The sequence below is a fragment of the Psittacula echo genome (genome assembly GCF_963264785.1).
Source record: "Psittacula echo genome assembly, chromosome: Z".
NCBI lineage: Eukaryota > Metazoa > Chordata > Aves > Psittaciformes > Psittacidae > Psittacula > Psittacula echo.
Window position 1 is genome coordinate 89,044,642 of NC_137742.1, and position 12,505 is coordinate 89,057,146.

Sequence of the window (12,505 nt, forward strand, 5' to 3'; positions counted from 1 at the left end):
ATGCGTTAAGAAATATTTTCTTAGGAATGCAATTAGAAAAAAACCTTTACAAGAATTGTTTGGCTTTCTAAACCCCTTATTAGTTTCTGGATTTCATTTTGTCCTTCTCCAAATAAAACTGATTTTATTAATCGCATGATTTTTCTTAAACCACCTTTGAAAAGGTAAGTATAGCCATTCTCAAGTAAATATTCTTCTCGTGTAAGATCAGTAGTTACATCTGCACAGAAAACAGTCTGCTGGGATTATTCTTTTCCAAAAAATCAAGACCTTTTTTCAATTACTGCTCTTCAAAACCACTGTAGCATATTCTTCGCTAGACAGGCAATATTTAATGTATTTACATAAATAATATAAAATAATGCTAACACACTTAACAATATGAAGCTTTTTGGATACAAAAATGAAGTATGTGGATGCCTCAAAGCACTTGATATACTGCTGTGCATCAAAACACACAGAAATTCTGTGCAATCTGTAATAACGTGGTTCTAGAAGACTCCCTCCACTGCTTTTTAACAGGATTGGACTACCAAATCCTTGGGTATGTGTTCCATGTAGTTAAAACAATACCTGGCAGCATGATTAAGCTAACGAAAGTGCTACTGAAGCATTAGCTAATTAAACCAGTAAATAAGGGGGAGGTGAACTTCCACAGCTCAACACAACATGTTGACCATAATTAAACAGGAGTCTCCCTACTAGCTTCAGCATACTTGGGATCAAGCACAACTATTATGGTTTAAAACATAGTTTGACAAAAAGCTCTTTCTCAACTGATGCTGTGTCATGAAAGCTCAGAAACTGATCCTAACCCATGTGCACAGCTAAGCATTTCATGAAGACAAAAAAAAATGCTTAAGTATAAATCAAAAGTAACAGTTTGTTCCACTTTTCTGATTAAAAACAGTAAAAATATTATGGGAACTATGTCTTATAAGGATAATATTTTGGCTGGTTTTGTAAATTATCCGAAAGAAAGCATAGAAAACACACTAAGGGCAATTCACATGAATCTTCAGGAAACTGACCCTAGATGACCAACAGAATGTAAGTTTTCTGCTTAGACAGACCCACAAAATATCTGTTACAGAATGTAAGTAAATTCAAAAACATGAAAGTGAAATCAGCCATGGAAGTACACATCCAAAATCCCACTTTAAACAAGATGGAGGTAAAAAAAAAAAAAAGGAAGCAGTATTCTGTGCGCTAATGAATATCATGAGCAGCATTCATATGCCAACCCATAACCAGAAGAGAAAGAAATTAAGGCTATAAAAGTCTGTATTAAGTGTCAAGTTTAGATCCTTTACAGTACAGGACAACTTCTCAAGGAAGTTGTTTACTTCACACATGTAAGGAAAGCACTGATGTCTAGGGAAAAAAAGAAGGGAAAATGCAGAGAAATGGGCTGATTAAAAGAGCATTCAATTCTGCTCTACATACATGAGAATATACATATGTATATGAGACATTTAAATTTGGAGAACTATGCCAGTCAGTATTTCTGCTACTGCAAAAAGAGCATGGATTTAAAAGAATGAAAAGTCAGACTGTAGGTAAGATTTTTACTTCAAGTTCTGACTGACATACTTAATGGTGGAAATTGGGCACTTTCTGTTATAAGTACACAGGAGAACTAGTTTAGCTCTGGAGTCAGAAAATGTGACACCTACTGAATCCCTTGGAGTGTTCTAGAGCCTAATACCTTTCAAAAGCTCCTTACCCCACAATATCCACCCACTTTGACCCAGCTGAGTCTGCAAAATTTTTAAGAGGGCAGATTAAATTGCTACGACTGAAAACAACAAAATGCTTATAATACAAATTTTTCAATATGCACTTAATTTTTGATATATGTGATATCTATAGGAATATTCGCTCACTAACAAGTTCATTTTAGTTTCATTTAGTCCTCCCTCTGCAGTTTATCATTGCACACTTTATTGAAGACACATGCCAAAACTGATGACGGGAGCATACACAGTACAGATAAAAGTTAATTTGGGGTCAGAACTCATAACACCACCAGATGAAAGGTATGTTGGTCTTGTCTATGCTTCAAAGTAAGTATAAAACATTTTAGGATATGAATTTAAAATAATTCCTTTAAGAAAGACAGTCCTAAAATGATTTTATCTGAAGGAAAAACAGAGGATTCTTGTTCCTGAATGAGAGAGTCCACACACGGACTTGATCAGGAAGAATCTTCTGTAGGCAGTGGAGGAGAACAATTTATTATCAGTAACCAGTTTTCGTTTTAATCAAGGACCTACAGTGTGAAAAGAAATAAGACCTTTTAGTCTACTTACCCAATTTTTGTTTTCTCTTTAGTTTTGGACGAGGAACCAGTTTTTGGTTTTTTGCTCTCCTTCTCCTTTGGTTTGGATTTAACTTTTCTACCCTTCTTTTCCTCTTTACCTTCAGCTGAAACACTGGGGAAGTTTTCAGGACTCATTACCCGTGGAATGTTTCTCTCTCCTCTCTCTTTTGCTTTTGCAATCGCTTCAGATATTATGCGATTTGCCTTCTCTTGTTTACTTTCCATGTCTGCTTTTTTCTTCTGCTTCTTTTCCGACATTGCCTTCACCTGGGTATTCTGCAACTTAGTATATGATCCCGAACCAACAGTCTTCTTGGAGGAAGGAGGCTGTAGCAAGAGACAAAAGGAAATAAAATTACCTTATTTCAAGAATATAAGCGTTTCGTGAAAGTGCAAAAGTTTTTGGCCTGGATATGCATTTACAAAAACCACATGAAACTGGCAGGGACTCAAGCAGACACAAAAAAAGAAGGAATTCTGTTGATCCCACAGAATGGCGTGGGTTTCAGAATAACTGCATCAATTGTGGGTTTTCAACAACCAAGCCACAAACTGAAAATCAGTAAAAAAATATTGTTCTAAAATTCTCTCAGCCTTCTTTCTGTAGTTAGAGAAACTAAACCTTCCCAGCATTCCCATACATTTGACATATACCTCCAATAAATGCTGTTCTCATAAAATCTGAAAAAGCAAAGAACTCCTGAAGGTAACAGCATCAGTACTTCACCTTTTGTTAGATACCAGGACCACAGTTACCTTAAAGTAGACAGCACATCTTACCAGACTAATTCACTGCTGAACAGATGTTTGAACAGAATCAAGATTTAAAACCAAACAAAAGATAAAACCAAAACTAAACTCTATACTCATAAAAAATCAGAAAGCACTATTTTTTTCATTTAGATCAATGTACAGTCAGTGCTCTATTTAGAAAATGTAACTTGATTTTCGGGGTTTTAATAACCATTTCATCAACACAGTGTTGTTTACACCATGAATGCAACATTCGGATTATCAGCCTCTCTCTAACCCTGCTAGGAGACATGTTTTTGCTTCCCTCCCCTCCCCCTTCCCCTTTGAGCAATGGGAAGAATTTCCTACTCAGACAAAACCCAGCAGATAACAGTTATGTTACGTTCTCACCCGTACACGCGCCTCTGCCTACAGCACGAAGAAGAGCCACCGGGGATTTCCAAAGCCATTTTGTGGCCAGGTCCGGAGCCCCTTGGTGGGTGCATCTCCTGAGGGTGCTGCGGCGGGGCCTGGCGGCGAGCGAGCGGACAGCAGTGCATGGCCTGCGGGTGCTCCCACCGCCGGACCTGCAGCACAGCAGCCAGCTCAAGATGGCGATGCGGCGCGGCTCCCGCAGCAGCAGCCAGTAATAAGGAAGGTTATTCAATCCCATTAGCCTTTTAGCCCAAAGAACCCCTCCTCCTCCCACTCATTCAGGATTCCACTTACCCTTCCCCTTGGCCTCTTCACTGAAGACATGTTTGGCATCAGACAAAGGCTTGCCCTCTGCTTTTTCAGCACCCCGAGCAGTGCTCAAGAGAAAAGCATTGAGAGAAGATTGCTAAATGGCCTATTTAGAGAGCTGCAGCCAAGAGATATACAACCCTCTGCAAACACGCGTTGTGATTTACCAACATATTCCTCCCTGGGCGAGCACAGGTCCACGGGTGCCGGCCAGCTGCCTCAGGTGGGGAGGGCTGCCTGCTGCCACAGCGGGGCTCAGCACCCACCGTAACCGCGGAGCCAGGTTCCAACAAAGCACGGGAAGAAATGAATGCACAAAGCATCAAAATGCATCAGCATGAATATTAGAGATGTCGTTAAAAATACTGACTCCTTCTGCGGAAGTAGGCCAGCAGATGGTGCTACCCGTTATCATTCCATTAGGCTCTGCAATTTAACCCCCAACGGGCCACTCTCCCCTACATGCGGTGTGGGCTTTAACTCCTGCTCCTCTGTCAGCGCTGCCACCAATGCCTGCTCGAAGGGATGGAAAACCCTGGGAGCTCAGCGTCCATCTGGCTTGACTTCACTGCTACTGTGCTGCTCCATTTCCCGCACTGGAGTGAGGCCAAAGATGCCAGAGGGGAAAGGCACCAAAACACAAGTCCGTGGCCTCAAACCCATCTTGCTCTCCAACACTGTCCTTTTCATTTTTTTAATTTTAATTTTTACCTCATTTCTATGAACTAGCAGTAGTGACCACACAAACTCACAGACTTGCCTGCTTCCTACAGAAAACGGAAGAACTCCTGAACTTTGCTGTACCCCTCTGCACAAGGCCCACGGACACCTTGCGGTGAAGACCTGGGGACACATCTCAGCAGCAAAATCCTCTCCCATCACAATGCTGATTCAAAGTGCTATCTTCAAAGATCAGTGAAGTCTTTAAATATGTATTGTCAACATATCATAGAAAACCAAAAAGCAGATATGATCAGGTTCTTGAAAGGTTATTAAAAAACAAGAAGCTTTTGATAGCATCGCTCCATCTAGCAACACCCTTAAGTCACAGAAGCCCATTAAAGAAGAATGAATAAGAATCAGGATTTGATTTCTGTTTTGCTTGATATATATTTATACTTTTGTGATAAATGTGGTTTTCCATAGAAATTTTTAATTTTTGCAAGAATGTTAAGATTAGGCCTTACACTTAATCTGAATTTCACTTCCATTTAAATTTAATTTCAAAATGAAGCTCACTGTCCATTGAAAACACTAGCGGTACCAGTATATCAAATAGATTATTTTCTTAACAGTGGCACTTAAAGATCTTTCTGTAAATATTCCACTTCATAACAAGGACAACTCTTAAATTTTAGTTTCACTTTTGAGAACTCTATCCAAGATGCTGCTACACCATAGTTACAGTACCTATAACAAATTGCAATGATTTACCTTTTAGGATTATTATTTTGTAACTTAGTAAAACTGCTAAATCACATACTATTTTCCATTTTGAGATCAGCTAAACAAAATATATTCCTAACATACTCTTGGTGTAATGTCAGCTGTAAGCAAAATGCTGGTAAAGCCAGTACAGTCTGAGGCGTCTTAAAAGAAATTGGTACATCCTTGAACATTCCTGGGCCAGAAACACACAAACAAAACCCACCTAATAATTAAGTGGGCAATACAGAAATGGTGGCTTTTTCATAATTCTTTTGCAATAATCTGCCTAGTTATTTTATTCCTTTAAAGCAGAGTTTCTTACACTACAGAGCATAAAGCTGCCTCCCAAGTTGTCCTCAACTAGTTTATCACTTTCTTACTATGGAACTGAGAGTATGCTGGACAAGGCTAAGCTATGTTTTAATTCCTCAGGCTGACCCTCTGCTTCCTGCTCCGCACTATTGCTTCTGTTTATAAGTGGTGTCTCCAGCACTGCACAAACATTAAGCTATTTGTTAAGAAACCACAGACTTTTTTTTTTTGTTTAATTTTGCTATCACATTTCTAACCATATGGAAACGACATTCATCAAGGTGCAGGAAGGCACCAGCCAGCCATTTTAATCTAAATAAAGCTGTAGTGAAACCTTCATCAATGAAGTCACCATTGTCACAAAAACCAAAACTGGAAAGCAACACAAGTGCTTTGAGATTAGAAGAACCAGTACAGAGGACAGTATCTGCATGTACTTAGCAACCAAAGCAACACAGATAATGTAATTCAGCAACAGTCTTTCATTCTGATAATCATTTCATACTTCCAAAAAATGCATGGCCATAAAATAAAGTTAGTTATAAATCATCATGCACACCAAAAAGAATTTCAAAAACTACACGGCATCTACAACAAAAAGGACAAAACCTTCTGCCACAACAAAAATACCCCTCCCTCTTACTGAGCAGGGATCAAACATCCTAAGGAACATATTCTTCACCAACTGCTTACAAACCTATTCCATCTACCAGCAGCAGGAAAGCAACTCAACTGACAAATGCATAGGAGACAGTGGGAAGAAAACAGTAAGGCAGCCATGTATTTAAAAGCTAAAGATTTGGAAAAATGTGTTTTCACTTTCCAAGGTTGCAGGGATAATCATCCAAATATAACTTAACATAAACCAGTGCAATGTTGTCTTGAATCTGCACAGAGAGAGCTCCAGGGTATCTACTCCTGCTAATAGCTTTGCCAAGCAGCAGCCGAGTGCACTGAACAAACCTCCTGTCACCTTCCCACTGCTCCCCGCAACCCTGTGACTAGCAGGGAAATTGGCAGGAATCACATCAAATTCGTGCTGCTGCTGCTGCCTGCAAAAAGCCATTAGCAGCAGCAGGTATTAACCGTACTGCTGCTCACATGAACAGCTAGCCCTAAAATACTACAGGTGTAACAGATAATAGCTGTAGGCTGCTTCCTCACATATGCCGATTCACAGCAGCCAGGGGAGCATCTTCTCAGCAGCATTCAAAAGAATTTGACACGCTGTCTTGTAGGAGCCAAAGGTGCACTTCACGTCTGAATGACACCTTAATTAACATAAAAGCAATCAAGTTAACAGACAATATCAAGAGACAGAATCATGATAGCAGTTTTCCCAAGAGCTCCAGTACTCTGCTGAGTAGGCTTTTCATAGAGAGGCACTTCTCCAACATTCTGTTGTGGGTTGCATAGGACATGCATTTGAAGACCTTCACAGTACTTCCCACAGCAAGGACAAATCACTGTCATCAAAGCTTACAGCTACCGGGATATTTTCCTTCAAGGCCTAAACACGTTTTAATTTGCTCCACAACAACTAAGAGTTTCTTCACGTCCTTTGCATATCACTAGAGGAAGCCCCAAGAAGTGAAGTTCAGCACAGAGGAAACTTCTGCCTCTGAGAAAACCTTCCCAAATCCTGCCTTATTTGTTCCATAAGTAAAACATTGCTTCTACTGTAAGAATGCCTTTCTTAGAGTTGATACAGCCATTCATGATAGAGAAGTATCACTCAATTTTGTGTACGCACAAAATCTTTAAGACTCTTTCTCCGAAGTTGCATCCATTGTTAATATACTGTAAGGACTGGTAATGCCTTTCCCGGGAATTTTAATGAGCCACATATTTGTGAATTAATTACATAAAGCACTTTTAAAAAACATTGATTTTCACTTGTGGATCTACTCACCCGAACACTAGCTACCACTAAGAACTATATTCTGACCCTTACTAGTCTAACAACAGAAAGCTAAGGTTTATGTCTGCAATGCCTTCAATGACTCTTCTACTGGTGGTAGCGCACCTCTGCAAGAAGATGCACAGACTAAGCACCACATGCCTTAAGAGCAAAACAAGTTCTTGCTTGTCTACTAGGTCCTTAGGAAAAATCAGGATGACCTTGATATCAACTGCAATGAAAGCAGCTAAAATTAGCCACCTGGAAACCTGATCTTCATGCAATACCCCATCATCTTTGTCAATGTTAATTACTAAACAAGAAATTCCTTTGTGTAAGTCACATCACCAAAACAGTCCCAATATCACAACTATAATACAAATAAGTGAATCACATAACTCATGATAAGCAATACTTTCCGGGTTTTGTCCAAATTAGGTTCTAATTTTTTCGCATTATAATCACATCAGAATTTGAAAACGACGGTTCCTTTTAAGCAACTGTAAGAGCATGAACAGTGAGAAATGTTTGAACTGTAAGAACACAACAGTGAGAAATGTTAAAGGAATTAATCATCTGAGTTATAAAATTGTATTTATGAGTGCAACTTTGAAAAAACAAACAATGAACCCAGTGACTTCTGAATTCCATTCCAGTACTCTGAACCTTTTTCCTCTAGAACAGTCTGCATAAATAACTCTCCCAGCGATTTTTTAATGGCAGTTTTATAATAAAAAAGTGTACCTACTAAAACAAAAAAGGCGAGCACACACCCCTGACAGAATCAACCTGTAAAAGAGTCCTTACAGTATGAGTATGTGTCACACCCCATGCATGCAGAAAGGAGACTCCTTTACTGAATGACAATCCCAGCAGAAGAAGTGATTTTATTTGGATTATGTACTAAAATAAGACTTCCATGGTTAACCAAACTGTTTCTGCACAACTGATGGGAAGGTCACCTAAAAATGCAACATTCTTTTCTCCAGAAAGTATCTTTCCCCCCCCTTCTTTCAGAGTTCTTTCTGAATTGCTTTCTACTTCTTTTGTTCAACAGTTACCCCACACCATCTATGCGGGTTACTCTATGAAGAGCACTGGAAAATGAAGATCCAGCAGGTTCAATCATTTCTCCATTCTCTTTGATGCATATTTGGAACTATTAGGAGAGCCAACAGATGATTCCAAGTTACAGTTCTTTCAATATGCTCATAATACTCTTCCTTCTTTTTCTTATTATCATTGCTAATGAATGTTTCTGTGTTTAAGGGATAGAAAATCTCATAACATACATATGTGAGACAACCCAAATTAAAACAGACATGCTACAGATAGATTAAAAAAGACATGCTACGGATAGATTAAAAAAGGAAAAAGATATGGGGGGGGGGGGGGAGGGGAGAATACTGTCTTTTCCATCTCCCACATTTCTTATCTGTAATGTTGGTAAATTAATGGCTTACAACTACAGCAGCATGGACAAGCAACAGTTTTGATCTGTGTTAACAGTCACTTCAGAATGTAGATTTGGTTACTACGATTTGTATTCACAAGGTATTTAACGCTAGGTTTATGGCCAAATTTCAAATTTATGTGGAAATGGAAACATTAATGTAAAGGTCAGCAACCTTAAACTAGTCACGTTTATAAGATGAAACATGCACCTGCTTTGCACATCACACACTCTCCAAGTATGGTTTTGTTTCTCATCTAAATGCTACAAAACCCAGTAATATCACCACTAAGCAAGTTTCGCCACTTCTATAGCTAAGATAACATAGCTGTGATTAGTAGCAGCTGCTTAACCAAGCATCTAAGTTACCAGACCATTCACTGGGAGAAGATCAAACCATTGTCCATTCAAGCCATTGTAAGCAGATGCCCCTAATCTGAGCCTGCTGCAAAAGCAACACTGGATGTCACAGAGTGAGTACAGTGCATGTAACCTTCTGTTTGGAAGATTTCTGTAGACAGCTTTATAGGGCTCAGTGCCAAGTACAGTTAGGTTGTTTCTCTGAATATTTAATAGTGGTATAAAAACTGTGTGCAACTAATTCTTAACAGAGGTGCTATGTAACAGACCATATTAAATTGCCAGGAAATAAAAAAAAATTAAGAACTTCATCCTGCTTGCTCTGCCAATATCCTGCATTGCCTGCCAGTCAGTTTTCAGTGGCCTGCTATTCTATGCCCATCATATACTGGTTTCCTCCTGGTTCTAAGTCTGTAATGGTGAACACGGCTATCTGGAAAGTGGCATACAATACCAACAGAACCCACTATCTCAGTGGAATTTCTCAGGTCCTGTTTTTCAAACACAGAACTAGTAACACTAAGTACTTGTATTGATCCAAGTCTGATGCACTGCATATCTTTTGTTCTACCCCTAGGGTGGTGGGGTCACTACTACAAGTACCACTATACTTGACAGGAGAAAGCTGTGAGCTCTGATACATGAAAAAAAAAAAAAAAGAAATAAAGTAATAATCATATTCAAGTGAATTGGCATTGTGGATGCACTACGGATATGAATTACTAGGCTCAGACCAACTTCAGTCATGCCACATGCCTCTACCTCTACTTTCTAAATCCCTATCCTAAGGGTCAAAATGTTTACACAAAGAAGTTCCACTGCTCTATTTCTTTCTTACACTCTTGACTGATCTGACCTTACAATTTTCACAATTATCTGACTCCTAAAAAAATAGAGGTGACTTAACTCAATACTTTATAAAAGGAAAGGCAGGTTTCAGTTCACTGTTTGAAACAAGTCCTCTGTGAGCATCTGGAAATAAATCTGTAAGATACTTCACCTAATACTTCTGGGCAAGAAAATCACACAAATCCTTCTGATTTAAAAAAACTAGTAGTTAGAGTTCAAAACTCCCAGATAAAGCCCTACAAATATATTGATCCACTGAAATTTCACATCATCAAAGACAGTTTTAGAAGGTACAGGTGAGAGTTAGCCTCTTCTGGAACACTACCCTGGTTTTGCAATAGGAAGACTTTTATTTAACAAGTAAAGCCAGATACCCTCTATCACCATGGGGAGTGGAAAGTTGTAAAGCAGCACAAGAGAACAGCTCTCCCCAACTTCTTTTTAATGACCATTAACACTCCAGAAAAACGTAACATTAACTGAAGCCACACTAATTTCTAGTCTTTCATGACTGAACAAATGTCCGTTAAAGCAATCTCTCACCCCAGTAAGTGGTGCTTCAGGAACCTGCCGAGTAACAATATCGGAGAAAATCAGAACAAGCTGTTAAACTTTATTCTTTTCTGTAGGAAACCATGAATTCCCTCACAAGGTTAAATTCTGTTTATTTTTTCATTATATTTTAAATCCAAAGTAGGGGAGCTCCCTGAACAGATATTAAATGTAAATAAAAAGAGCAGTGAGGGACGCTGTATTTTTTACTGTACTTGAAGATCTGAACCTTTTTTAGATCAAACTAGTAAAATGTCTTTTTTATAAATGCCTCTCTGATTTCAAAAAGGAAACAAACTTTTACTAAACTTGCCTTCTCCATGAAGAAAAAAAACCACAAAAAAACCCACCCAACCCCCCAAACAAAACAAAAACCCACCAGCAAACAGTAAGAAGATACTTTTTGTCCTACCCTTAAGACTGATAAAGCAAATCACAAAACCACATCACAAAATGGAAACAAACAACAGGAAATCCCTAAATTACTTCTGGATGGGGTACGTTTGGGTTTTGTTCTCCCTCTCCCCAAGGTAAGGCATATTTTCAGACATTTTCCTGGGGTTATATTTTGAGGCTTTGGGGAGAGAAGGGGAAAAAAAAAAAAAAAAAAAAAAGAAAAAGAAAAAAAAAGGAAAAAAAAAGAGAAACAATAAACGAATATGTATTATAAAACTGAAAAAACAAGCATAGCCAAAAGAATTCATACACACGAAAAATCAATTATCTTAGAATAATTCGGTATTCCATCTTTCCAGTTTGCAAACATCAGTATAAGCTTACTGTAGGCAAGGTTTTCTAGTCATCATGCTAATATCTGCTGAATTTTCACAAGGCAGATGTAACAGTCATACGAATAAAGAGGGCAGACAAATGCCAGTATCAGTGTTGTGAACCATGTCATTGCTCTTCAGCTGTCTGCAGAGCCCTGTAAAGTAGCAAAACGTTCCACAGGCACCAGTGGACTTCTTCCTAGTGCTTCTCAACCTACACCAACTAAAACCTAGGCTAGTCTATAAAACGCCACATTTTGAAATTTAAAACAGCAGGGCAAAGTAGCAGCCCTTATCCTCTCCCAGTTGGATGTTTCGTCACTGGACACGTAAGACGTCTTTGTGTAGTTACTCTAGTCAAGCTTAACCTAAGTATAATATGACATGGAGCTAGGTTTGTTCACTACAACTTCAAACCTCACTGGCTGTTCCAGGGAAACATATTATTAACACCTTCACCTGACCAGCCTCTTTCCCAAGTTGTCCAATCTAAAACAAAACAGTAGGATTGTCATGGTTTAAGCCTAGCTGGGAACTCAGAACCACGCAGCCGCTCGCTCACCCACCCTGTGCCTCCTCCCCCTGCTCCTGGAGGGATGGGGAGGAGAATCGAAAGAATGTAACTTCCAGGGGGTGAGATAAGACCAGTCAAGTAACTAAAGTATAACACAAACCACTATTGCTACCACCAATAATAATAATGATAAGGGAAATAACAAGGGAAAAGAATACAACTGCTCACTACCCACCGACCGATACCCAGCTTGACCAGAGCAGCGATATAGCCCTTCTGGGTAATTGCCCTCAGTTTATATACTGGGCATGATGTGCTGTGGTATTGAATACCCCTTTGGCTAGTTTGGGTCAGGTGTCCTGTCTCTGCTTCCTCCTGGCTTCCCTTCCTCCCTGGCAGAGCATGAGAATCACAAAGTCCTTGGTCAGAGTAAACATTACTGAGCAGCAGCTAAAAACATCAGTGTTATCAGCGCTGTTCCCAGGCTGAAAGTCAAAAACACAGCACTGCACCACCTACTAAGAAGAAGAAAAATGACTGCTACTGCCGAACCCAGGGTGAAGATACA

General features: G+C 39.2%; 1 protein-coding gene across 10 annotated transcripts in view; it reads right to left on the bottom strand.

Moving 5' to 3' along the window:
- Positions 1–12,505, bottom strand: part of CHD9 (chromodomain helicase DNA binding protein 9) — a 112,535-nt gene that overhangs the window by 55,265 nt on the left and 44,765 nt on the right. For all 10 annotated transcript variants that reach the window (XR_013958667.1, XR_013958668.1, XR_013958669.1 and 7 more), the window contains one exon: positions 2,313–2,650. Coding sequence is in view for 7 of the 10 variants with exons in the window: in XM_080636740.1 (XP_080492866.1) it covers positions 2,313–2,650 (338 nt within the window). In the remaining 3 variants the exon portion in view is untranslated. The remainder of the gene's footprint in view (positions 1–2,312; positions 2,651–12,505) is intronic.